At 46.0% G+C, this 25,577-nt stretch overlaps 1 protein-coding gene and 1 long non-coding RNA gene across 11 annotated transcripts in view; one reads left to right on the forward strand and one right to left on the reverse strand.

The window, feature by feature from the left end:
- Positions 1-25,577, reverse strand: part of MARCHF10 (membrane associated ring-CH-type finger 10) — an 88,670-nt gene that overhangs the window by 21,695 nt on the left and 41,398 nt on the right. Inside the window, exons 5-7 of the mRNA XM_067717060.1 lie at positions 15,749-15,892; positions 5,082-6,495; positions 37-203 (exon numbers count right to left, since the gene is read on the reverse strand). Coding sequence (XP_067573161.1) covers positions 37-203; positions 5,082-6,495; positions 15,749-15,892 — 1,725 coding nt within the window. The remainder of the gene's footprint in view (positions 1-36; positions 204-5,081; positions 6,496-15,748; positions 15,893-25,577) is intronic.
- LOC137212909 (uncharacterized) overlaps positions 1-25,577 on the forward strand; it is a 52,170-nt gene that overhangs the window by 19,774 nt on the left and 6,819 nt on the right. For 4 of the 10 annotated variants that reach the window (XR_010937697.1, XR_010937691.1, XR_010937694.1 and 1 more), the window contains exons 2-5: positions 3,191-3,400; positions 5,237-7,124; positions 13,296-13,390; positions 15,148-24,674. This is a non-coding gene — a long non-coding RNA (uncharacterized lncRNA). Of the gene's footprint in view, positions 1-58; positions 410-3,190; positions 3,401-5,236; positions 7,125-13,295; positions 13,391-15,147; positions 24,675-25,577 lie in introns of all 10 variants that reach the window. The other 6 variants (XR_010937696.1, XR_010937698.1, XR_010937699.1 and 3 more) reach the window with 5 other exon arrangements.

The following is a 25,577-nucleotide window of genomic DNA, read 5'->3' on the forward strand; positions in this document are numbered from 1 at the left end:
ATTCGGCACGTGTGTCGTTCCGCCTTTCCCACCTACCTGATGTTATTTTCACTTTCAGCCATGTTTTCAGGCACTCCGGATGGACAGACCGCAGGCTTCCCACGCAGCCGCACGGCTCCACGAGGGGATTGGCGGGGGAACCCCCGGCTATCTGACAGATGCGACACAAGTCTCCCTCATCCTCAGAGTCCTCCTCCAGGAGACTAAGTGGAAAACAAGCCCTCGTCACCAGGAGTCTACACGTTTGCAGTTTCCGCAAATACCAGTTCCCAGAGCGTAGGGTGGGGCGGGGAGGAAAAGGGAGCCAGCCCCCCCGCTCCCCCGCCCCCATGCCTTCCTGGGGGCTAACCCACTGCTCCCTCTGACCCTGCTGAAGATTCTTCCCGGCATGATGGTTACTGATAACAGGGTCAGGGATTCTTTCTCTTTTCTTTTCTTTTTAGGCCGCAGCAGGCAGGTGGTAGAGGTATTTAAAAATTTTTTTAATTTCCTTTTTTTTAGGCCACACCCCGCAGCCTGTGGGATCTTAATTCCCTCACCAGGGATCGAAGCCCGCCCCCGCTGTAGTGGAAGCGCAGAGTCTAAACCACTGGACCATCAGGGAAGTCCCTAGCTTCACGATTCTTCAGTCAGGCTCCTTTGCAGTTATTGATCCGTGTGAGCTAACCAGGAGCATCAGCGCTCCTATCACACATCCAAAGGTTGGGCAAGAGCTCCGGAGGGAGACTGAGCCAGAGGCTAGGAGCTCTTCTCCCCGCACCTCCAGGGCCTGCCTTTGAGGTCTGCTTCTAAAACTTGTGAGTTTGATGACTTTGGACAAGGTGCTTGAGCTTTCCAGGTCTCTGTTTCCTCATGCGCAAAGCCATGATGGTCCGACTACTGCTACCCACTTACAGGGGCGCGGGGCGGCCTGGAGGGGGTGGCGAGGGTGAACCTGTTGTGCAGACAACAAAGTGCATCTGGAGTCTGGTAAAGCATTGGCATGTGGAGACCACTCGGTAGATGTTGGTTGGGATGAGTGATGAGCCAGTGAACTTGGACGTGAACTCACCAGTAACTCAACCCTTGCCAATAAGCTATGCCAACATTCCAGAATATAAGCTGCTGGAATGTGTTGAAGGTGGAATTAATGAAAATGTAAGCAAACGTATTTGTGTCTCATAAATGGTGAGTCAATAGCTGGTTGATGTTTCTGCAGGGAGGCTTCTGAGGAAGCTAAGGCTAATTGTTTGTTGTTTAGAATCTTCATGGGCCTAGGAACTCTCTGGTCAAGGAAAGCAAAACTGGCTAGAGACTAAAATCAAAGGAGAGGAAGAAATGGACATTACTGTGGATATAGGAGTATATGCTCAGTGTCTTAAAAGAGTTTTCTCCCAAGAAAGGGAAGTTCAATGAAAAGGAACAGAATTATACTATCTCATGGTGGGCACAAATAAAAGAAGAGATGTGCCATGTTTACCAAAGAAAGACTCGATGTCTCCAAGATGTCAGTTCTCCCCCAAATAATCTATAGATTCAATGCAATTCCAATGAACATCCCCAAAAGCTGATTTTTAAATGTATATAGTCAAGGACTCTTAAGGAACAAAGTGGGGAGGGAGGCTTTTGCACTTATAAACTTATAAATCTTCAGTCATTGAGATGGTGTGCCTTAGGGAAAAACAACCAAAAAAACAGAACAGACAGAACAGAGAGCCCTGAGACAGACTTATATATTTATAGTTATGTTATGTGACAGATGTGGCTCTGCAGGGGAAAGATCCTGGGACACATTGGTATTCACATTGCATACCTCACACCACAAATTAAATATCACACTTAAGTCCAAAATTCATTTCACATGAAGTCCTAAATGTGCACAGGAAAACTGTAGAGATTTTGGAAGAAAATAGGAAGAATGTCATAATGACCCCAGGTTAGCAAAGGATTTCTTAAGACAACAAGGTACAAATCACAATCTGTAAAGAAGATGGATACAGTTGGCTACATTAAAATTAAGAATTTATTTTCATTAAAAAACATCAAGAAAGAGGAGAGACAAACTACAAATTGAGAAAAGATATTTCCAACACACAACTGTCAAAGAATCAGATTAATAGCCAGACTATATAAAGGATTTAAAATATATATATATTCTAAAAGAAAAATGGGCAGAAGACATAGATAAGCATTTTATAGAAGAAGAAATAGAAATGGTCATTTAACATTTAAAAGAGCCAACAGGGACTTCCCTTGTGGTCCAGTGGTTAAGACTCCCTGCTCCCAATGCAGGGGCCACAGGTTCAATCCCTGATCAGGGAACTAAGATGCCGCATGCCACACAACGTGGCCAAAAAAAATTTTAAAAGAGCCAACAGAACACCTAACCTTACTAACAGTCATGAAAATGTAAATTAAAGCCACGGTATCATTTTACTCCCGTGCGACTGGTGACAATTTGTAAAGCCAATCAGTACAAGTGCTGACAAGGATGGACAACAGTATACATCACTGTTGAGACAGTACATTGGCATTACTTGTATGGTGGAAGCTGTGCTACCCGCCAGTCCAGCAAGTCCGCTCCTGCATAAATATCCTAGAGAACTGTTCCCATGTGCACCAGGAGACGTTTACAAGAATGTTCATGTAGCACTGTGTACAGAAAACAGTAGAGGACCCAAATGTCCATCGACAGGAGAATGGCGAAATTGTCTGTAGTGGTGAAAGCAAATGCATTAAAGCCCCAGAATACCAACCAGGATGCACCTGGCTAACGATGTAGGGGAAAAAGCAAGTCACGGGAGAACAGATATTCCATTTCTAGGGAGTTCAAAAATAATAGGAACATTTCTACAGAATTCAAAAATATATACAATGTGTTGTTTAGGAATACATATGCTCATATGGTGAAGCCATGAAGCAAAAAAACTTCCAACAAGAAACTAAAAAGCAAAGGAATGATGGTTGCAATGCAAGAATGATTTCCAGAGGGTTTAGGGGGTTGGGAGGGAGGAGATGAAGGAGGGAGATGAGGAGATAGAGTGAGTGAGGGGCTCCCAAGCTCCAGTGATGTTCCGTTTGCTGGAAGGTGGGCACCAGGATGCCCAAGGTTTGTTCTGCTTCTAATTCTCTAGAGTGTGCGTATGTTATTTGTATGTATCAAGCTAACTAATCAAGTGAACTTTTTTTTTTTCTTTTCTTTATTTTGCAGTACGTGGGCCTCTCACTGTTGTGGCCTCTCCTGTTGCGGAGCACAGGCTCCAGACGCGCAGGCCCAGCGGCCATGGCTCACGGGCCCAGCCGCTCTGTGGCATGTGGGATCTTCCCGGACTGGGGCATGAACCCGTGTCCCCTGCATCAGCAGGCAGACTCTCAACCACTGCGCCACCAGGGAAGCCCTCAAGCGAACCTTTTAAAGAGTGTAAGTGGCATTGAGAAATGGGCTTGAAATCTTAAAATAAGGCATATTATAAAATATGAACCAATGTTTACTAAAAATTGCATTTATATGCAAAGATAAAAGACTGGAAAGAGTTTTTCACAGTGCTTTTCTCTGGATTATAGGGTTATTGGTGATTTTTCTTTTAAGTTTATATTTTTAATATTTCCTAAAATGAATAATTTTGAAATAATAAGAAAAGCATAAGGTTTATTGTATACAGAAAAAAGAGAGTGTCTGATAAACGAAGTACACAAATAGTAGCTGTTTAATGCATTACTACACCTAGAAGTGGGTGCATTTTTAAAAGAAGTCATTTTTAGCCCGAAGGCATTGCTTTGGGATGGTGGAGGTCCAGACCCCTGCCAAGTGGGTTTGAAGAGTATTTTTGGGTAGGTGAGGATGGATGGGTGCCGAGACCTTTTGGCCCTTAACCCTGGGTCTGTCTTTTGGTAGTTTGTTTGATATGGAAAAAAAAAAAGGTGCTGCTAACAAGGAAATTACTTCATTCCTGCAGTCGAATGATAGACAGGAGTGTGTGAGCATTCTAAGTCATATCTTTTCCTCCTTTTTGCATTCAGATTCATTGCCATGGAATTTTCCCACTTACAGATGAATATCAATGGGATAATTAATGACCCAGTTAGCCATGCTAACACAAAAAAGAGGGCTCGCATTCAAAGAATCACTTTCCAGATCAGTAAGCCAATATCAGGGCATGGCAACACCTATCATAAATTAAATGGTCAAATCCCGACATGGTGTTTAACGACAGCTTTAAAAAGTATTGCATTTCATAGTTGTGAAATATCCCAAAATCATCTCACGAGAAAGGAGAGATCAAAGAAAAGAGCAATTCAAAAAAGACCTTATTTCTTTCTTTCTTGTGCATGAGAAGCAGCACATAAAATGGAAGCAGTGGTCACCCCAGCGTGGCCCTTCAGAGAACTGAGGTAGCTGTGGCAACTGTTGGAGACCGGCCTTTTAGTTTGGAAGGTTCAAATTCTAGAACTGTTGGTTGGATTTGCGCAGAGCTCATGGGGGAGAGCTGGTGAACTTCCAAGTGCTGAATGGCTCCTTCTCTGGGGAGATAACAACCATTTCATAAAAAAATCTTGGTTCCTAATTGCTAGGGGGAAAGGGAAGCCCTATGTAGAAGTCAGAAACCCTTGGGACTTCCCTGGCGGTTCAGTGGTTAAGACTCCATGCTTCCACTGCAGGGGGCACGGGTTCGATCCCTGGTCGGGGAACTAAGAAACTGTAAGCTGCAAGGTGCGGCCAAAAACAAACAAGCAAACCCCAAAACCCTTATATTTGGCAAACTTGCCTTTTATTTTCTTTGTTTCTAAAAATTTTATTTATTTTTTATTGGAGTATAGTTGCTTGCCTTTCTTAAAGTTATGGTATTCAAGGAAAAAAACACTTTGGGAATACTGAAGAAATTGGGCTGGAACACCGAACGTTTCTTTGTAGAGACATATATTTTAAAAGCAACAAACTAGACAATTTTCTTGAAAGAAGAAATCATTAAAATGTCAAGGAAGGGCCTCCCTTGACTTAGAATCCCCATGACCCTTTAAGGAAAGCACTGCTTATTTTCGTGTTAGAGAAATAGAATTTAGAAATATATATGTATATTCATATAATTATGAAAATTCCTCACCTTTCTTGTAATTTCTTGAGTTTCTCAGGGTCTGCCTTTATTTTAGTGGCTTCCTTTTCATCGGTGACGCCAGGGACCTCCATTCTGCTCCCATTGTCATTTTGATTTGGGAACTCAGACACTGCAAAGAAATTAAAAGGTATATTTTCTTGCAGGGACCTGGGCACATGCAAGTGGCCTTGTAAATTCATTTCTGATGGAGAAGAGCTGGAAGACTCCACCAAGGACAAGCTGCTTTGAGGATTTAGTAAGAGATCTTCTGTATGTAATGGAGCCTCCTGAGATTGGCTTGTTAAAGTAATATGTTCTGCTCCCCTGACATCAAATTCATGCACACTGTTTACAGGAAAATAACTGTGGTTTTCAGCACTGGCAAATAGATTCCTGTTTCTAATGGGGGACAGTGGTTGACGAACATTAAACCTGGAGCTTCCCTCCGAGTCTGAACTGGGAGCTAAGGTAGATGATGTGGACAGGTCTATTGGAGTATCGTCTCTCAGAGCAGAATGCATGAATGATCCTGGGGTGTTATAGGATGAATTCATTGATGATCTTGGAGCTGTTGGTCTACCAGCAAGAAAACAGCCAAGACGATTATGAGAGTCACTTAAATGGGCCTGCCAATCTCTTTCATAATCATGGGTTCCGGGCCTGTCTTCCATAGAAGTAACATCACGAAATACATTTTCAGCATTAAGGTCATCCTCCAGACTGCTTTTGGATTTGGTGTCCCATGAATGAAAGGTCTTCTCATTTTCACTGTCACTGCTGTCTTTCTCTTTAGCAGACCCCCCATCAGGCCGCCCAGGGTCTTGGAATATCCCTTGCCAGGTGGAAGGCTGCCCTGTCACTAGCTGCATTGCACTGCTAATTCGTAATGAGCCATGACTGGACTCACTTCTTACAGAATTCGCTCTGCAATTTGCAGGATTTTCTTCAAAACTTTTATTTTTGGCCTGAGTGGCCAATGTCCCAAGAAATCTACTTCTCTTATGATTGGAAGGAGAACGGAGTGGGTGCATACCAGCCAGCAAAAGTTCTTCCTCTACATGGGTTTCCTCTTCAGTGTCATCATTTTCTTCTCCAGAGTTTGAGGATAAAACGGAATAAAAATCTTCATCTCTGAACCGAAACATCATTCTTCTTGGCCCTTCCAAGGTGGTAGCTATGCGTGGTGGCCCCAAGGACTCGGTCAACTCTTGAGGACTGTTCGTTCCTTGGAAGGCCTGGGATAGGGCTGGGTGTGGTTCCTTCTGGGAGAGAGCACTCAGGCCTTTTTTTTTGGCTTTCTCGGGGGTATTCTCCATCACCGTTACTAGCTGTGAGGATGGGACCAAGTTTCTTCTCTCTCGAGTTGGCCTCTTCAGCTTGGTGTCACTTGCCCACATTGGACCTTCTTGTTGAACGATTGGATCTGTATTGAGAAAAGATAAGCTTATCATTTTACTGTAGGTGCTCACAGATGAGAGACCTCTAACACCAAGGGTGAGGGTCCCATAAGGCAAAAACAAGCCCTGGAGAGGAAAACGGGCACGGTTAAGATGACTGGTGGTACCGAAGGAGTACAGGAGAGCTAGTTTCAGTTTACCGCGTACGAACTCTCTTTTGTTTTTGTTTCTTTTTTTTTTTTTTGGCTGTGCCGTGTGGCATGCGGGATCTTGGTTCCCTGACCAGGGATCGAACCCTTGCCCTTTGCAGTGGAAGCACCGAGTCTTAACCACTGGACCGCCAGGGAAGTCCCTATGAACTCTCTTTTGTACACTTGTGGAGCTCAGGTTGGTCCTGGGGCAGCACAATGACCCTGAGGATACAGATCCTTTCTGCAGAAGCTCTGGGAAGTCTGTCCAGCCCCACGTCAGTCAGGGCTGATGATGGGTAACATCTCTCAAATGATGGTTTCCATAGCAGTGTTTACTGAGAAGGAAAACCAACACTCCAGGAACGACTACTACAAAACCCACCAGTGCTTTCTCATCCCAATTTGTTCAACATACACTCAGGACACTCCTGCTTCACTTACAGCTTTACAAAACATTAAGAAAGGTACAGTCTACTCTGGCAGATGGGGAGGAAGGCTCTAGAAGCTGCTGCCCAGTTAAATTGATGGTCATGGTTACATTTACTACTCAGTGCAAATAAAAATCATAACCCTCTGATGAAATCATGATCTCCTCTTTGTCACTAGCCCCTAGTCAGTTTGTAACCTCTGACTGTGATAGAATTCCTCTCCGTTGCCCCCTGAATCTAAAGTATGAGGAGATGTAGAAAGAGGAGAGAGGTCAAGTGCCCAAAGGGGTAGGAATGTCTATGGGTGAAATGGTTTGGTCAAAACTTGCCTTATAAAAATAACGCATAAGCACTGAGGGCACCATGCTAATTGTGTTACATGCACACAGTTAGGCTCACAACCCTGTGGAACAGGTGCCACAATCACACCGCATCATAAGTGAGAGCACCAAGGCTTAGGGAGTCACATAAGTTGCCCAAGATCCTATTTCCAGTAAGTGATGGAGTGAACATTTGAACTCGGATCTGCCTGATGCTACAGTTTGTAACCACTACCCTGCACTGGCTGGACTAACAATTTCCTTGTAAAAACAAGAATCCACTTCATTCCTAGTGTGTGCACTGCTGAGGGTTTTTACCCTCTCAACGTGGATAGGACACTGGACCTGCTTCTCTGATTCCACTCTCCTGTGTTCCCTCCTGCCATTGGCCACCCCCTTCTGCTCCCCCCTCTGCTATCCTGTAGGATCTGGTGAGGCGCTGCCATCCTTATCGTTCGGTTCCCAAAGCAGTTCACCCTGTAGAGTGGACAGAACTCCACAGCTTCGGCAAGGCCTGTGTGGTAACAGCTCAGGCAGGTGAAACGGAAATCCTCCAAGTGTCTGGCTTAGCCAGAGACCAAGTCAATACAGACTTGCTTTAGTGGAGGCGCCTCTCAGGGGAGCAGCAGTCTGCGTCTCCAACATCCTGATACTCCATAAGCCTCCTTTTATTGCTAACTGCATGGGACAATCAGGGACGCAGTGAGAATCTTTACTCATTGGCTCTTTAGAAATCAGTTAAGCTTTCTTATCAGGCCCCTCCCAAGTTTTTATAAACCGCAGTAAGAGACGTAGCAGTGATTCTAGGATGCTCTGGGCATCTGGCTATGGATGTAAAGGATTGGAGCTGTGTGCCCACCCAGGCTGGGCTGATGGCATTTTAAGGAACAAATGCTTCTATGTGACAATCTGAATTCTCTCTCTTTCTGTCTCTCTCTCTCTCTCTCTCTGTCTTTCTATATATATATTTTTTTTTTTTCTTTTTTTTTTGCGGTATGTGGGTCTCTCACTGTTGTGGCCTCTCCCGTTGCGGAGCACAGGCTCCGGACTCGCAGGCTCAACGGCCATGGCTCATGGGCCTAGCCGCTCTGCAGCATGTGGGATCTTCCTGGACTGGGGCACGAACCCATGTCCCCTGCATCGGCAGGCAGGCTCTCAACCACTGTGCCACCAGGGAAGCCCTTTTTTTTTTTTTTAAGAAAAAAATGATATGGAGGATTTGGAAGTGTAGGCTTTGGTTAATTACTTTCTGTTTTTTTTTAATTTAATTTAATTTATTTTTTTATACAGCAGGTTCTTATTAGTCATCCATTTTATACACATCAGTGTATACATGTCAATCCCAATCTCCCAATTCATCACACCCCCACCCGCACCCGCCACTGCTTTCCCCCCTTGCTCTCCATACGTTTGTTCTCTACATCTGTGTCTCTATCTCTGCCCTGCAAACCAGTTCATCTGTACCATTTTTCTAGGTTCCACATATATGCGTTAATATACAATATTTATTTTTCTCATTCTGACTTACTTCACTCTGTATGACAGTCTTTAGATTCATCCATGTCTCTACAAATGACCCAATTTCGTTCCTTTTTATGGCTGAGTAATATTCCATTGTATATATGTACCACATCTTCTTTATCCATTCGTCTGTCGGTGGGCATTTAGGTTGCTTCCACGACCTGGCTATTGTAAATAGCGCAGCAATGAACATTGGGGTGCATGTGTCCTTTTGAATTATGGTTTTCTCTGGGTATATGCCCAGTAGTGGGATTGCTGGGTCATATGGTAATTCTATTTTTAGTTTTTTAAGGGACCTCCATACTGTTCTCCATAATGGCTGTATCAATTTACATTCCCACCAACAGTGCAAGAGGGTTCCCTTTTCTCCACACCCTCTCCAGCATTTGTTGTTTGTAGATTTTCTGATGATGCCCATTCTAACTGGTGTGAGGTGATACCTCATTGTAGTTTTGATTTGCATTTCTCTAATAATTAGTGATGTTTGAGCAGCTTTTCATGTGCTTCTTGGCCATCTGTATGTCCTCTTTGGAGAAATGTCTATTTAGGTCTTCTGCCCATTTTTGGATTGGGTTGTTTGTTTTTTTAATACTGAGCTTCATGAGCTGTTTATATACTTTAAAGATTAATCCTTTGTCCATTGATTTGTTTGCAAATATTTTTTCCCATTCTGAGCGTTGTCTTTTCTTCTTGTTTGTAGTTTCCTTTGCTTTGCAAAAGCTTTTAAGTTTCATTAAGTCCTATTTGTTTATTTTTGTTTTTATTTCCATTCCTCTAGGAGGTGGATCAAAAAAGATCTTGCTGTGATTTATGTCAAAGAGTGTTCTTCCTATGTTTTCCTCTAAGAGTTTTATAGTGTCCGGTCTTACATTTAGGTCTCTAATCCATTTTGAGTTTATTTTTGTGTATGGTGTTAGGGAGTATTCTAATTTCATTCTTTTACATGTAGCTGTCCAGTTTTCCCAGCACCACGTATTGAAGAGAATGTCTTTTCTGTGTTGTATATCCTTGCCTCCTTTGTCATAGATTAGTTGATCATAGGTGAATGGGTTTATCTCTGTGCTTTCTATCCTGTTCCGTTGACCTATATTTCTGTTTTTGTGCCAGTACCATATTGTCTTGATTACTGTAGCTTTGTAGTATAGTCTGAAGTCAGGGAGTCTGATTCCTCCAGCTCTGTCTTTTTTTCCCTCAAGACTGCTTTGGCTATTCGGGGTCTTTTGTGTCTCCATACAAATTTTAAGATTTTTTGTTTTAGTTCTGTAAAAAACACCACTGGTAATTTGATAGGGATTGCATTGAAGCTGTAGATTGCTTTGGGTAGTATAGTCATTTTCACAATATTGAGTCTTCCAATCCAAGGACATGGTATATCTCTCCATCTGTTGGTATCATCTTTAATTTCTTTCAACAGTGTCTTATAGTTGTCTGCATACAGGTCTTTTGTCTCCCTAGGTAGGTTTATTCCTAGGTATTTTATTCTTTTTGTTGCAAAGGTAAATGGGAGTGTTTCCTTAATTTCTCTTTCAGATTTTTCATTGTTAGTGTATAGGAATGCAAGAGCTTTTTGTGCATTAAAGTTTGTATCCTGCTACTCTACCAAATTCATTGATTAGCTCTAGTAGTTTTCTGGTGGCATCTTTAGGATTCTCTATGTATAGTACCATGTCATCTGCAAACAGTGGCAGTTTTACTTCTTCTTTTTCAATTTAGATTCCTTTTATTTCTTTTTCTTCTTTGATTGCCATAGCTAGGACTTCCAAAACTATGTTGAATAATAGTGGCGAGAGTGAACATCCTTGTCTTGCTCCTGATCTTAGAGGAAATGCTTTCAGTTTTTCACCATTGAGAATGATGTTTGCTGTGGGTTTGTCATATATGGCCTTTATGATGTTGAGGTAGGTTCCCTCTATGCCCACTTTCTGGAGAGTTTTTATCATAAATCGGTGTTGAATTTTGTCAAAGGTTTTTCTGCATCTATTGAGACGATCATATGTGGTTTTTTGTTTGTTTTTTGTTTTTTGCGGCACGCGGGCCCCTCACTGTTGTGGCCTCTCCCGTTGCAGAACACAGGCTCTGGATGCGCAGGCTCAGCGGCCGTGGCCCACGGGCCCAGCCGCTCTGTGGCATGTGGGATCCTCCTGGACCGGGGCACGAACCCGTGTCCCCGCATCGGCAGGCGGACTTTCAACCACTGCGCCACCAGGGAAGCCCGATCATATGGTTTTTATTCTTCACTTTGTTAATATGGTGTATCACATTGATTGATTTGCGTATATTGAAGAGTCCTTGCATCCCTGGGATAAATCCCACTTGATCACGGTGTATGATCCTTTTAATGTGCTGTTGGATTCTGTTTGCTTGTATTTTGTTGAGGATTTTTGCATCTATATTCATCAGTGATATTGGTCTCTAATTTTCTTTTTTTGTAGTATCTTTGTCTGGTTTTGGTATCAAGGTGATGGTGGCCTCACAGAATGAGTTTGGGAGTGTTCCTTCCTCCACAGTTCTTTGGAAGAGTTTGAGAAGGATGGGTGTTAGCTCTTCTCTAAATGTTTGATAGAATTCACCTGTGAAGCCATCTGGTCCTGGACTTTCGTTTGTTGGAAGATTTTTAATCACAGTTTCAATTTCATTACTTGTGATTGGTCTGTTCATATTTTCTATTTCTTCCTGGTTCAGTCTTGGAAGGTTATACGTTTCTAAGAATTTGTCCATTTCTTCCAGGTTGTCCATCTTATTGGCATAGAGTTGCTTGTAATAGTCTCTTAGGATGCTTTGTTTTTCTGCAGTGTCTGTTGTAACTTCTTCTTTTTCATTTCTAATCTTATTGAATTGAGTCCTCTCCCTCTTTTTCTTGGTGAGTCTGGCTATTGGTTTATCAGTTTTGTTTATCTTCTCAAAGAACCAGCTTTTAGTTTTATTGATCTTTGCTATTGTTTTCTTTGCTTCTATTTCATTTATTTCTGCTCTGATCTTTATGATTTCTTTCCTTCTGCTAACTTTGGGTTTTGTTTGTTCTTCTTTCTCTAGTTCCTTTAGGGGTAAGGTTGGATTGTTTATTTGAGATTTTTCTTGTTTCTTGAGGTAGGCTTGTATAGCTATAAACTTCCCTCTTAGAACTGCTTTTGCTGCATCCCATAGGTTTTGGATCATTGTGTTTTCATTGTCATTTGTCTCTAGGTATTTTTTGATTTCCTCTTTGATTTCTTCAGTGATCTCTTTGTTATTTAGTAACGTATTGTTTAGCCTCCATGTGTTTGTGTTTTTTACATTTTTTTCCCTGTAATTGATTTCTAATTTCATAGCATTTTGGTCAGAAAAGATGCTTGATATGATGTCAATTTTCTTAAATTTACTGAGGCTTGATTTGTGACCCAAGATGTGATCTATCCTGGAGAATGTTCTGTGCACACTTGAGAAGAAAGTGTAATCTGCTGTTTTTGGATGGAATGTCCTATAAATATCAATTAAATCTATCTGGTCTATTATGTCATTTAAACCTTGTGTTTCCTTGTTAACTTTCTGTTTGGATGATCTGTCCATTGGTGTAAGTGAGGTGTTAAGGTCCCCAATTTTAACGTGTTACTGTCGATTTCCCCTTTTACAGCTGTTAGCATTTGCCTTATGTATTGAGATGCTCCTATGTTGGGTGCATATATATTTATAATAGTTATATCTTCTTCTTGGATTGTTCCCTTGATCATTATGTATTGTCCTTCCTTGTCTCTTGTAACATTCTTTATTTTAAAGTCTATTTTATCTGATATGAGTATTGCTACTCCAGCTTTCTTTTGATTTCCATTTTCATGGAATATCTTTTTCCATCCCCTCACTCTCAGTCTGAATGTGTCCCTAGGTCTGAAGTGGGTCTCTTGTAGACAGCATATATATGGGTCTTGTTTTTATATCCATTCAGCAAGCCTGTGTCTTTTGGTTGGAGAATTTAATCCATTCACGTTTAAGGTAATTATCGATATGTATGTTCCTATGACCATTTGCTCAATTGTTTTGGGTGTGTTTTTGTAGGTTCTTTTCTTCTCTTGTGTTTCCCACTTAGATAAATTCCTTTATCATTTGTTGTAGAGCTGGTTTGGTGGTGCTGGGCCTCTGAGGCCCTGCATGGACTCCAGGCCCTGCATGGACTCCAGCCCTGACTGGAGTGCCTGCCGTTTCCAGGAGTCTGACTAGGTGCAACCGAATGTCGTGGGTGCAGTGAGATGAAACCAGAAAAAGCATCTCTCTGCCCTAAGACTATGTCTTTGGTCTAGACTTCCGCATGTGCTTGACCAACAGTTTCATCCATTCTGACAGCCATAGAGTTTTGTTTTCCTCTGGTTAAAAAAGTAGTCGATGTCCATTGTAGGAAATTTGGAAGACACAGAAGCGGATGAAGAAGAAATAAAAATCACCCAATATCCAAAACTCAGAAGACCATTGCTACTGTTCTGGAATTCAGAGGTGGGTTGCAAACTCAAGACCCGTGGGCTATTTTCATCCTGTACTTGTCTGCTGGCTCAGTGTTTGAACACTGAGTTACCTGCCTTTAGGGGGAGCATGTCTGGTTCACCACAGGCCCCACAGCCTTTGTCATGTATTTCTCCTGCCATACCTGTCTGTTCCCTGAAGACATTTGAATTTACAACCCAGGCCTCTCTTATCTAGAAGTATTGTCTTAAAAAACAAAATTGGGATATCTGGGTATATACAACTTTACGTCCTGCTTCCTTTCCCTAAACATTTTATTGTGAGCATTATCTCCTGCCGTTAATTGTGAAGAACACAATAATAATTATACTGCAAGGGTACATTATATAAAATATCATAATTTGTATAACCCTTCTCCTATTGTTGGGTATATAGATTATTTTAAGTTTTTTTGCTGCCACAAATTACTCCAGGATAGATGTCCTTGCTTATAACTCCTTGACTATATGTCTTATTTTCTTAGAATAGATTCATAGGAGTGGAATTGCAAGCTTTCTAAAGACTTTGACACATGTTGCCAAATTCCACTTTGTACCAAGTTACCCTACAGGTAGACTATGAAAGCATCTCTCATAACTGTGTCATCAGGAATGCATGCCAAGGGCTTGGCAAGCACCTGACACATCAGTGCCCAGGAAATGTTAGTTATTAGTTTCACTACCAGTATTGAACATTATTTGAAAAAACCTTAGCCTAGCTAAGGTAGGCCAAATTTATCTCATGTAAGTTTACGTTCATTACTGAGTGAGCTTGAACTTTTTTTCCCTCCAATTTTATCAGCCATCTGTATTTCTTCTTCTGTGAAATTGTCTGCTGTGCCTCTTCCCCAACTTTTCTATTAGGCATTTGTGTTTTTCTTATTATTCGTAAGAGCTGTCTATGTATTACCTCTCTGTCCCATTTGCTTCGAATCTCTCACTGGTGCAATTCAAACATGTGACTCCTACTCCCACTTATGCAAACCACTTAGAATGTGAAAAAAAAGGACTACAGCGAGATGACTGAGGGAGTAATTGGGGGAAGATGAGGAGTCCTGGTATAATAGAAAATTGGGACAAAATCTCAGTGAATCTCAGGATCATGGAAGATGTCTTCTGGGTGCAGGTGGCGGATTAGATGAGCCTCCCGGGTCCAGGAACGTCTGATGCATAGGGAATCTCACCTTTCAAATAACAGTCTACAGTTCACTGAGGACTGTTGGGGAGATGGCAGGAGAGAAACTTACAGGAGTTGATTGCCCACTATCGTCAAGTCCTGGTCAGAATATTAGCTCCTTTAGTTATTACAGCAATGCAGTGAGGTAGATATCATTATCCTTATTTTAAGACAAGGGAACTGTAACCCAGACTGGCTACTTGACCACCCAAGACTCCATCGCTGGGAGGAAGAAGAGCTGGAACTAGAAGTGAGGTCTGCCCTTCCCAACGGAAGGCATTAGATCACCGGGAGCCCGTGGACATCTAGTTGCTAGAGATTCACATAGGCTCTAATCGCCCCTGACTTCAGGCCATCCAGATACATGTTCTATATTTGCGTGTGTCCACCACAGTATATATCATATTTTTAAAGAAAGGCGCCTGTGTTTATCGGGTGGCAAGGAAGTGTGATGCTCGGTGGCTTCCCCAAGGGGAAGAACAGGTCCTTGGCAAGGTGAGCTACCAAGCATCCCTTTCCTTGAATCCCAAGGGGCGTCCTTAGGACCTGTTCCTCCTTTCCTTCTGCCACCGCAGGAGAGGACAAGCATGGCTTAGGCCTTGGGATGAACGCTCAAGACTGAAAGAGGAGGTATCCGCCAACCAGGGCTTTGAAATAAAGCTTATATTCGCTTTGATGTTATTTCTTACACGGTAAGGTCTTGACGCCTTGGATCAGAGGGGAGAAGATCTCCGTGGGAGGTGAGTCGTCTGCCATCCACAGACCCCCCTATCCTTCCCTCCTGGGAAGTGGGCAGGAACTGTGGCCAGGTGAGACATCCCTGGGCTGCAGACTGCCTCTCCACCCCCCACCCCCACCCCATCCCCCAACACCTACCACCCACCACCCAAATACCCTCTCCAGAAGCCTGACGGCGGGCACCCACTCAAAACCATGCACAGTCTCACTTATGGAGTAATGGCAGAGAAAATTAAAACTCCTCCCTGCCCTGCCTTTTCCCAGCAGCCTCCCTTGGAGAAGGAAATTGGATCCAATAGTTTGCTTTTAAGTGTTTCACTGTAAGGTACACACTCTTCACATAAAAACGGAAGTGTCTAAAAACCACACGGAATTCACCAGGTTACAGCACAAGTCAGTCTCTCTGAGGACTGAGGTGCACGAGCTGCAGGTCCTTACCTACTCCCCTGAGGGCTGGCGCCTTCCCGGGCAGCTGCAGTTTCTCTCTGCTTCTGTCCGCAGACGCTCTCGGGCTCTGCATTTCTGGGCTGACTATTAGGTTTGGCCTCCTCTTGCTTGATAAAATCTGCGATGCCTGGGCTGCTGAAAGATGCAAAATCTTTTCAATAATTTTTACAGGAAAACATCTTCTGTAGAAAGAATGCTCAAAGGGTGGGGAAGGCTTTTAAGGAAATAGACCCAGGAGGTCAGGGAAGAGCTGGATTTGAAATCTGGTTCTGTGACCTTCTAGCCATGGGGGCTTGGACAAATCACTTCTGGAAGCCTCAGTTTTCCCACCTGTGACATGGGAATAATAGTACCTACTTCACAAGGCTTTTATCACCATTAATGAGCACCCCTGACACCTGCAATGTGGAGTCTGTAGGGGGTGTTTCCTTTGACTAAGAAGTTTCTAGCTTCCAGTTCTTAGACGTTGGGATGGGCCTGTTGGTAAAACCGTCAAGAGCCTTTTACATTTGGGACACACCACAAGCCCTGCTCCCCACGTGTTCATCCAAGTTTGAATCACAACCTGTTTTACACCTGCATATTCATATCCTCAGGTTGTTTTTTAGCAGCTAATCTGGCTTTCCAGAAAGGTTCCAAGCATCTGGGGACCAGATACCCTTTCTCTTGCCTGTGTGCTACCCACCACTGGACTGGGATGATACACTCACAGGAAGATGGTAGCTGGAGTGCTAACTTGGATTGAGTTCCCAATATTTTTTTTTAAGATTCACATTTTGAATTAGGTTGCTAATTAGTACGAATAATCTCAAGTTTCTTCCTCACACGTATTAAGTGTCAGTGCCCGTGAGTTTAGGGAAAGAGTTTTGTTATTTTCCATGCAGCTCTACAAGTTCTCGAGTTCACAGGCAGTTAAATTGTGAATATCTCGATTAAATGCTTCCAAGAGAATTTGCTTGGCTCATCCCCTTTTGGACAGTTCAGAAATTTCAGAAATAGCCGTAGCCAGCAGGCCACGGGGGTAAAGCTGGGAAGGGTCCCTGAGTCCTGTGCGAGAGAACAGCCTTTCTTGGCACGTGAAGACAACTGAATTTATGTTCCGTGGTGTAAGCTGTGGTTGGGTGAATAGTTTTCATCCAGATTCAGGGAAGGAATGAAAGCTCTCCTTGGCAGTCCGTGAAACCTCATTTAAAACAGTGATTAGGTACTACCTACTTTCCCTGACAGGCCCTGGTAGGGGAAGGCAGTGGGTTCTGTGCTCTAAGACAGAGAGGATCGTGTTCCACAGGGAACTTACTAAAAGGCGGAGCTACCGGTGGTGTGGGTTCCAGCTTAGGGCACGTCGGTGGAGCCCAGAGAGGTTGTGGGCATGACCAGAAAGGAGAGAAGAGAATCCTCCAGGAAATGAGATGGTGTAGGATGGTGGTTACACAGGATCTCACTGACCAAGCGTGGGGAGAGGAGGAGGGACCAAGGCTTTACACTAAGGGACCGGCCATGGAGGAAAGCGGGGAGGCACTTAGCCCCAGGAGCTGTGCTCCTCTGGTCCACAGGCTTCTCCCCATCCCCTGAGGCCTCGTTCCTGTCCAGCGCTCAGAAGTCAGCGACTGCCTCCTGCCTAAGCCCCTGGCTGACCGGGGAGAAAGCAGCGGGGGTTATTACTTACTGAGGAGGAAACAGAGGGAGGATCAGGGAAGGGCCAGGCTCAGGGCACAGGCCAAGTCCAGTGTGTGTTCAGGACCTGGCTCAAAGGTCCTTGTCACAAGGATTTTACTCTGATTCCCAGCAGAATATTCAAGTTTCCTTCACAGCCCAGGCAGCAGAACTTCACCCTGCCTGCAGCCCCCTACTCCCCCTGCTCCACACCTGCACACCCTCGGGGGAGTGAACGCCCTCCCAGAGGGCCTTTCTTCTTCAGCCTGCGCTAACATGTGCCAGCCAGCAAGTCCCTGGAGGTCTGTTTCCAGTTTTAGGAGTCTGCTTTGGCCAGACGTTCAGGGTCCTTAGGGCCTTTAGCATTTAAATATTCCAAAATTGCCTCAGGTGTGTGTCTTTTCTCTCCAACTAGACTGTAAGCTCCTTAAGGGTGAGGACCCTGTCTTAGCCAGCCTGTGTGTTGCCTCAAATTCTACTGCAGGGCAAATCATAATCGCCTAGCAGGCCTTGAGAAGATGTATTCAGCTGAAACTATGGGGAAATTCCAGAAGTAGAACCATTTGTTTTTTCTTGTGCTGAACACCAAGGATGACTTAAGATAAAAGGTTAGTCTGTTTTCTTGTTCAAAAAAAGTACCTTCTTCAAAGGGTCAGATCTCTTAAATGATTTCCAAAATGATCTCCATAATCCTGTCTCCTCTAATTGAGTTCTCAGCAAACTAAAGTAATAAAGCTGAAACACGAGAGGCTGTTTGACCAGGTCTGGCAGTGAAGAAAACACTGCTGGTACTGTAAGCAGAACCCTCTGACTTTGGGCACTTTGAACCTCAGTATCTGCAGCTGTAAAGTGGGACTCTTCCTACCTTGCAGAGTTATTGTGAAGATTAGCAATAACGTATGTAAATGCTCTAACTCAGTGTTTGGTGCTTATTAGCCGCTAAAAATGGTGACTGCTGCTTCCACCACGAATAGTGACACTACTACTACTAATAATTGGGAATCTGAAGTCACGCCCCTGAGAGAACTGAATTTGACCAGAAATTTATTATTATGCAGGCTTTATAGGTTGAGAATAACTTATTCAGCAGCCTTTATTTCTGTGTTATTCTTTTTTTTTTTTTTTTTTTTTTGCGGTACGCGGGCCTCTCACTGTTGTGGCCCCTCCCGTTGCGGAGCACAGGCTCCGGACGCACAGGCTCAGCGGCCATGGCTCACGGGCCCAGCCGCTCCGCGGCATGTGGGATCTTCCCGGACTGGGGCACGAACCCGTGTCCCCTGCATCGGCAGGCGGACTCTCAACCACTGCGCTACCAGGGAAGCCCCTGTGTTATTCTTGCTCTCTTCCTTAATCCTGTTATAAAATCCAAGAGGCAAACAGTAACTTGTTTTTTTATTATAATTTGTTCAACAAATACCCGTGCACCTTTGCTATGCAATGATCCAGGGGTTCACAGAGATGAGTAACACATTTTGGCCTAAAGATTATAATCTAACTTGGCTGCACCACTGACTTCTTCCCTGTGATACGCTTTAGGTTCAGTGGAAAGCAAACTCCTGGGAATTATTCCTTCTTCTCCATCTGCAACTGAAGTTACAAATGAGGTGACCTAAGCTGCCTAGTTTGTATGTCCATGAATTCCAGTCCTAATCACCTTGCCCGCATCCAAAGTGAACCAAACCTCAGACCTCTGGGGCCTTTCTAAGATGGTCCTCACCGTGGCATGTTACATATATTAATCTGCAGGAAGGCCAAGTTATATTTACACTGAAAGGTGAAATGTAACTTCCTCTCCAGGTAGGAGGACAGACGCTTTGCCTTACAGAGAACGGAGGGGGTTGTGTTCAGGAGTTTCATTGCCAGCCAACCTAACATCCTGAAGTTTGTAGGTGAATTTGGGGAAGACTGTGGCTTGCTTTGGGCACCGTGAAGCCCACACCTTCTAGTATCTGGGCAAAGGGGTACCTCCAGTAGCAAAAAAACCAAACAGCTGTTTACATAGAAGGTGTCTGCCTCCGTTCTCTCTCTTTTTTTTAATAAGTTTATTTATTTATTTATTTATTTTTGGCTGCGTTGGGTCTTCGTTGCTGCGCGCGGGCTTTCTCTAGTTGCGGCGAGTGGGGGCTACTCTTCGTTGTGGTGTGCGGGCTTCTCATTGCAGTGGCTTCTCTTGTTGTGGAGCACGGGCTCTAGGCGCGTGGGCTTCAGTAGTTGTAGCATGCGGGCTCAGTAGTTGTGTCTCCTGGCCTCTAGAGCACAGGCTCAGTAGTTGTGGTGCACAGGCTTAGTTGCTCTGCGGCATGTGGGATCTTCCCGGACCAGGGCTCGAACCCGTGTCCCCTGCATTGGCAGGCGGATTCTTTTTTTTTCTAACATCTTTATTGGAGTATAATTGCTTTACAATGGTGTGTTACTTTTTGCCTTGTAACAAAGTGAATCAGCTGTATGTATACATATATTCCCATATCTCCTCCCTCTTGCGTCTCCCTCCCACCCCTCCAGGTGGTCACAAAGCACCGAGCTGATCTCCCTGTGCTGTGCGGCTGCTTCCCACTAGCTATCTTGTTTTACATTTGGTAGTGTATATATGTCCATGCCACTCTCACTTCGTCCCAGCTTACCCTTCCCCCTCCCCACGTGGCAGGCAGATTCTTAACCACTGTACCAGCAGGGTAGTCCTGCCTCAGTTCTCTTGACAGTGCTGGGACACTAATTGTTGACTGAATAGTTCTTAATTTGACCAGGAAAGGGAGAAAAAGGTAGAAACCTTATACAAGACTCTGATGGCTGAGAACCGAGTCCATTTAACGGTCCACGTTAATTCCACGCACCTGATAATTGTTCCGCCCCTCACATCACCTGCCGTACCCAGACACGGTTCTGGATAGACCAAGTTTGAAAAGCAAGGTGAAGAGAAAGACAATTCCTGAACATTTACCCTCCCCCACACCATCTTCACTTCGATGCCCGGTGCCCAGGAGGTGCCAAGGCTCTGCCTGAGATGCCTTTTGAAAAGATTTATTGCTTCTTTCAGATCGTGGGAAGAATTACAGCTTAATCGCAGGAGCTGCTGTTGCCTTGGTGTAATAGGCAGCTTTCGGTACAGTTACAAATAACAGGCCCTGTCTGTTTGCCAGTCTGAGTGTGCTGGAAATGAGTGTTGTCTCGCATCCCCAGAGGAGCTCTTAATTAAAGCTTCATTATGCACCATAAATATGTTTTATTTTGGGCCCCAGGAGGTGGGATTTTTGATTTGGGGAGGTGTAGGGCCTAATAAGGAGTCAGGAAAGAAACTGTAAGCAGCGACTGAGCCCTTGAATTTGTCTCTCCTCCGTGTGGTCCTGAACCAACAATCAGATCCAGCGTGGGCTGCCCCCAGAGGCCTGTCCCTGGTGCCACCCTCTCAGGGCCGGCTCAGCGGGCATAGTCACACCCCCAAGGCTACGAGTAGACCCGGAGGAGCCTGATCTGTTTCTGGTGGTTAACGATCGAAACTGCGCCAGACGCGGGAGTGAAGAAATCAGATGAGTCTCGAGACAGGATGGGCTTTTATTGGTCGCTCACTCCTTTAAGTGCTGGAAGAAGGCCGAGTGAAGTGGGAGCAGCTGTCTTGGTCTTCCTGCTTCCCCGCACGTTACACCTCCTGCCGCCGGTCACGGCGCTGCCCTCTGGAAGCTTAACGTCCCCCTGTCCCCACTCCCTGACTCCACTGTGCTGTGTCCTTCACCGAGGGCGACTTACCACACGAGGTAAATTCTACTGGGCCTTCGGGAGTCCGGCAGGCACAGCACAGGGGTCTCTGCCGGGCTGGGGCAGGAGATGGGGAAGTAGCACAGGGCTGCCGGTGACTCGGGTGCGGGGCCCGGAGAGGAGGGAAAGGAGACCGGAGGGGGAGGCGGGGAAGTGTCCCGGCCCCCCGGGGAGGCAGGCGGCAGTAGGGGCAGCTGGAGGCTGCAGAAGTTGGTATTGGGCTGCAGGACGGGGGAGAAAGCAAAGACGGAGCAGTAAGGGGAATATTCAACACAGAACAGGGGGCGCTGCCTGCCGTCACCTGCACGAAAGAAAAAGAGCAGTCAGGAGGCAGCCCTCAGGGTGGGAAAGGACATTTGGAAAAGGCTGTGAATGAATCTAAACTCAAAACTCGTTCTTCGGGGGCTGGGGGGTGGTGTGTCTAGGTGGCCTGGGGGCAGCCGGCCTGGCTCCTGCCCAGGAGGTGCCTGGCTTGGAGCTCAGAGTCACTGAAGAGCTAACCAGGGCAATGGCATCACCATCACACCCTTCTCCAGCCGATGGTCTCCGGCGTCCCTGACAGATGCAGGAAAGTTCTTTCCCACTAAGTTCCCATGTGGAAGCTCGTGGGCCCTTCTCCCCTCCCACAGCCAGTCTAATTAGCTGTTCTGGCGGCAACATATGGTGGCCCGCTGGGTCTCACTTCGGTAACGCTCTCTCCCCCGATTTTCCAGATGCCCCGGGTTGGGAGGTTGTGGTCATGCCCTAATCTGGCCTTTCTGCTGCAGAGGGGAAGCTCGGGGAAAGAGAAAGAAGCAGAGAGATCCTGGTGGGCTCACGGCAAGGGAGAGAGAGCAAGCGGGGAGAAGCAGGTGGACGGGGGAGGTGTCCAAGTGAAGTTAATGATTTGTTCGCTAACCTCACACTCCATCTGCCATCCTTGCTGGACGCAGAATATGGGCACGTGATGCAGTCACGATCCAGAGAGACCCCTCAAGCATGACAGATCTCTCAGCTCTGCCACTAGCCAAGCCGGGTCACCTTGGATCAACGGCTTACCTCCTCAAAACCTGTTTTCTCTAGCCCTGCTCCTGCCGGGGTGGCCCTGAGACCAGCAGCGTGGCTGTCACCTGGCGGCTTCTTTAGAAGTGCAGCCTTGCTACCCACTCAAACCTACCGAATCAGAACCTGCAGTTGATTGAGGTCCCCAGGTATTTCTCAAGAACTTCTGAAGTTTGAGAAGCAAGGCTATGAGGTCCAAACCTCTGGGATGAGAATCAGCTGTAGAGCTTGTGGAAAACCAGCTCTGCAGGCCCCTTCCTTGGAGAGTCTGATGCTATGGGTCAGGACGGGACCCAGGTGTGTGTGTTTTATTAAGGACCTCCCTGGCGATTCTTATCAGAGAACCTGGGGAAATGCTGCGGCTGAACTCAGTTCCTATGCTAAGATGCCATCCGGTTGAAAACCATGACCTATAACGGAGGGCTCTCGGTCCTTATTTACTTGAATCCGCTGTAGCTGACACTCTAACCCACTCATTTCCAAAGGCCTCCCTTGGCTCCTGGCGTGGCTCCTACTTCTCGGACCATTTCTCTGTCGTTGTCTTCTCCCTTCCCTCCTCAGGTGTTTGTATTTCCCGAGGTTCCTTCATCATCTCTCGTTACCCTGTCCGCTCTCGCAGGGGAGACGTTCCTGTAGTTTCAGCCACCTCTTACTCACTCTAGGCCTTTGGCTTCCTTCCGGTGGCCAAGAGTTCTCTGCTGAGCAGCAGACCTGCATACCCAGGTGCTTCCTGGCATCTCCTCCTAGCCCATCCTGGCTGTTCATTCACGGACAACGGCCACAGGATGGGCCCCACCTACTTCTTGCTTTGTCAGCCTTGCAAAGGCAACTGCCGTTGGCTTAGTTTTCTGGGCCAGACCCCCAAGATCTCTCTGATTCCTCCTTTTTCCTTCTCCCCATCCCCAGTGCTCACCAAGTTGTGCCAGGCTTAACGTCCTTAAACATCCCTCCAGCCCGGGCCCTCTCCCTCTGCTTTTGCTTCAGGTCAAGCCCTTCTCATTTCTCTCCAGGTCCACAGCAGCTTGCAGCTTGTCTCTCGGCTTCTGTCTGCCCTCACCCTCCCAGCCAGCCCCCTTTCATGAACACAGTCAGCATTTTTTTTTTTGCGGTACGCGGGCCTCTCACTGTTGCGGCCTCTCCCTTTGCGGACCACAGGCTCCGGACGCGCAGGCTCAGCGGCCATGGCTCACGGGCCCAGCCGCTCCACAGCATGTGGGATCTTCCCAGACCGGGGCACGAACCCGCGTCCCCTGCATCGGCAGGCGGACTCTCAACCACTGAGCCACCAGGGAAGCCCAGCACAGTCAGCTTTTAACGATGCCGATCTGATGCTCCATCGCCTCCAGCATGACGTCAGGGCCCTCGGTGGCCTGGTCCTTGCCTACACATAGGGCATCAACTTTACACTTCCTAACTTGTAGCCTGAGCCTACACAAGCGCTTCTCAAACTCAGATGTGCACACAGATCTCCCAGGGGCCCTGTTAACTGCAGGTTCTGAGTCAGTAAGCCTGGGCTGGGATTCATGCATTTTTAACAAGCTCTCCCGTGATGCCTCTGCCCCTAGTCTGGGGATACGTTGAGGCCCTAGACTCTTGTAGTTCCTCCATGTCTGTCTGTCTGTCATCTCTTCCCCCTCTTCCTTGCTCTCTCCTCCATGCCTTCGCCCCCTCGGTACCTCCTGCCGGGCGCACCTTTCTCGCCTCCCTCCCCGGACCCTGGCTCAATCCGCTCCTTCAGGATTTTCTCCCCGCCGGCCCCTCCCCACACATCCTTAGAACTGGCCTTGGCTGGGGCGTGTTGGTGTCCTGCCCTCCCACTAGGCAGTGAGCCCCTGGAGGGCGGGTCCTGTGTGTGGGGCAGTTGAATGTACCTATGCTAACATCCCATAGGTACTGGGGGTACAAATGGATGAGTTTATTGGTAATCAAAGAGGTAAATTTTTTAATAATCAAGTTACGACCTCTCACATCTCAAACTAAAATTTCTTTGGTTGAGCTATTCTCTTATAAAGGTGCTAACCTGGGAGCAGTCTATGGTGTTGGAAGCAGGCTTCATACATAGAGGGAGGCTTCGAGATTAACCTTTACCTGAAGCCCAGTCTATACCCAGGATTTCAGTCCTCCTGTCTACCTGGTGGGGTTGGTAACGACTCCATTTTACTGACGAGGAAACAGAGTTTGGAGAAGTCGCCAGTTTACGTTTATAGGGCTAGTAGGTGGTAGACCAGGAATCTGAGCCAGAGCTTCAGATTCCGGGCTCTGGGATGCCCCAGGCCCCTCTGTCTTAGGAGCGTTACCGTAAATGGACTGAGAATTATGGTTCTCTCTATAAATGTGGGAGCATTTGCTTATTGTTGGTTGTTCTCTAACTTGGGCAGACAGCTTGGAAAGTTGTTGGATGCCAGTGGACTTGCCTGGAAACCCATCAACCTTGGCCTTTCAGAGGACATCTTCAACAGAATTTATCTGCCAGGTAAGTTATGAAGATTGGGATTCGCCCTCAAATTTCCCTTCCAGGCTGCTCTTCAAATGAATAGTTCCCGGTCCAAAAGAGACCACAGCTGCCTTAGACGTGTACATTTTAAAATCGGAGTTTACTGCAGTTTCTTACTTTTACAGTCTCCACCATAAGCCACGATTAATCTGACTAGGTTTTGCTATTCCTACAAATTCGAATCTGGTAATGACGAACACTGAACTCAATAAGGAGTGAGGAGAATTTCAGAACATTTGGCTTTGTTTTAAAGGGCAAGATTTTGGAAGCAGGCTCACCAGACTCCATCCAGATCCATTTTCCTGGCACATAACTAGTAGGACTCTGCCCGGGCTCCAGGTGAGAGGAAAGGGCAGGAGAGGGTACTTACTTCCTGTGAACCTGGCACGGGGATCAAGAGTGACTTAGGACTCCAGGTGCCAGACCCCCACAGCACAATGGCCTTTGGATGCCTCTGCGTGTCCTGGAAAGGAAAGGTGGCTCCTTTCCAAGGCAGGATGGGGCTGGTAGGGGTTTTGGGAACAGGCAGGAGTCCAGGAGCTGATGGCCACCATAGCTCCCTGCACTCACGGGGCCTGCTGTCAGCTCTGCTTCCCCCTGATTCATTCATGGGAGGATGCAGATCCTGTGTACAGACTGGGCTTTCGGTAAAGGTTAATCCCCAAGCCTCCCGCTGCTTGAAAGAAGAATATGTAACTCGGCCAGGCTTATTTCTCACCCTGTGTCAGTGTTCACCTTGATCATGAAATAGGATTTCTGAATCAATTGCACATCAGACCCAGCTGGGTCTGGACTCACTGCCTGAGTTTTCCATGTCTTTTTGGAGGGGAAGCAAACCTCTCACTTGGTGAATGCTTTCTGATGGTTCATCTTTTTCCATTT

The sequence above is a fragment of the Pseudorca crassidens genome, chromosome 19, assembly GCF_039906515.1.
Source record: "Pseudorca crassidens isolate mPseCra1 chromosome 19, mPseCra1.hap1, whole genome shotgun sequence".
Taxonomy (NCBI): Eukaryota; Metazoa; Chordata; class Mammalia; order Artiodactyla; family Delphinidae; genus Pseudorca; species Pseudorca crassidens.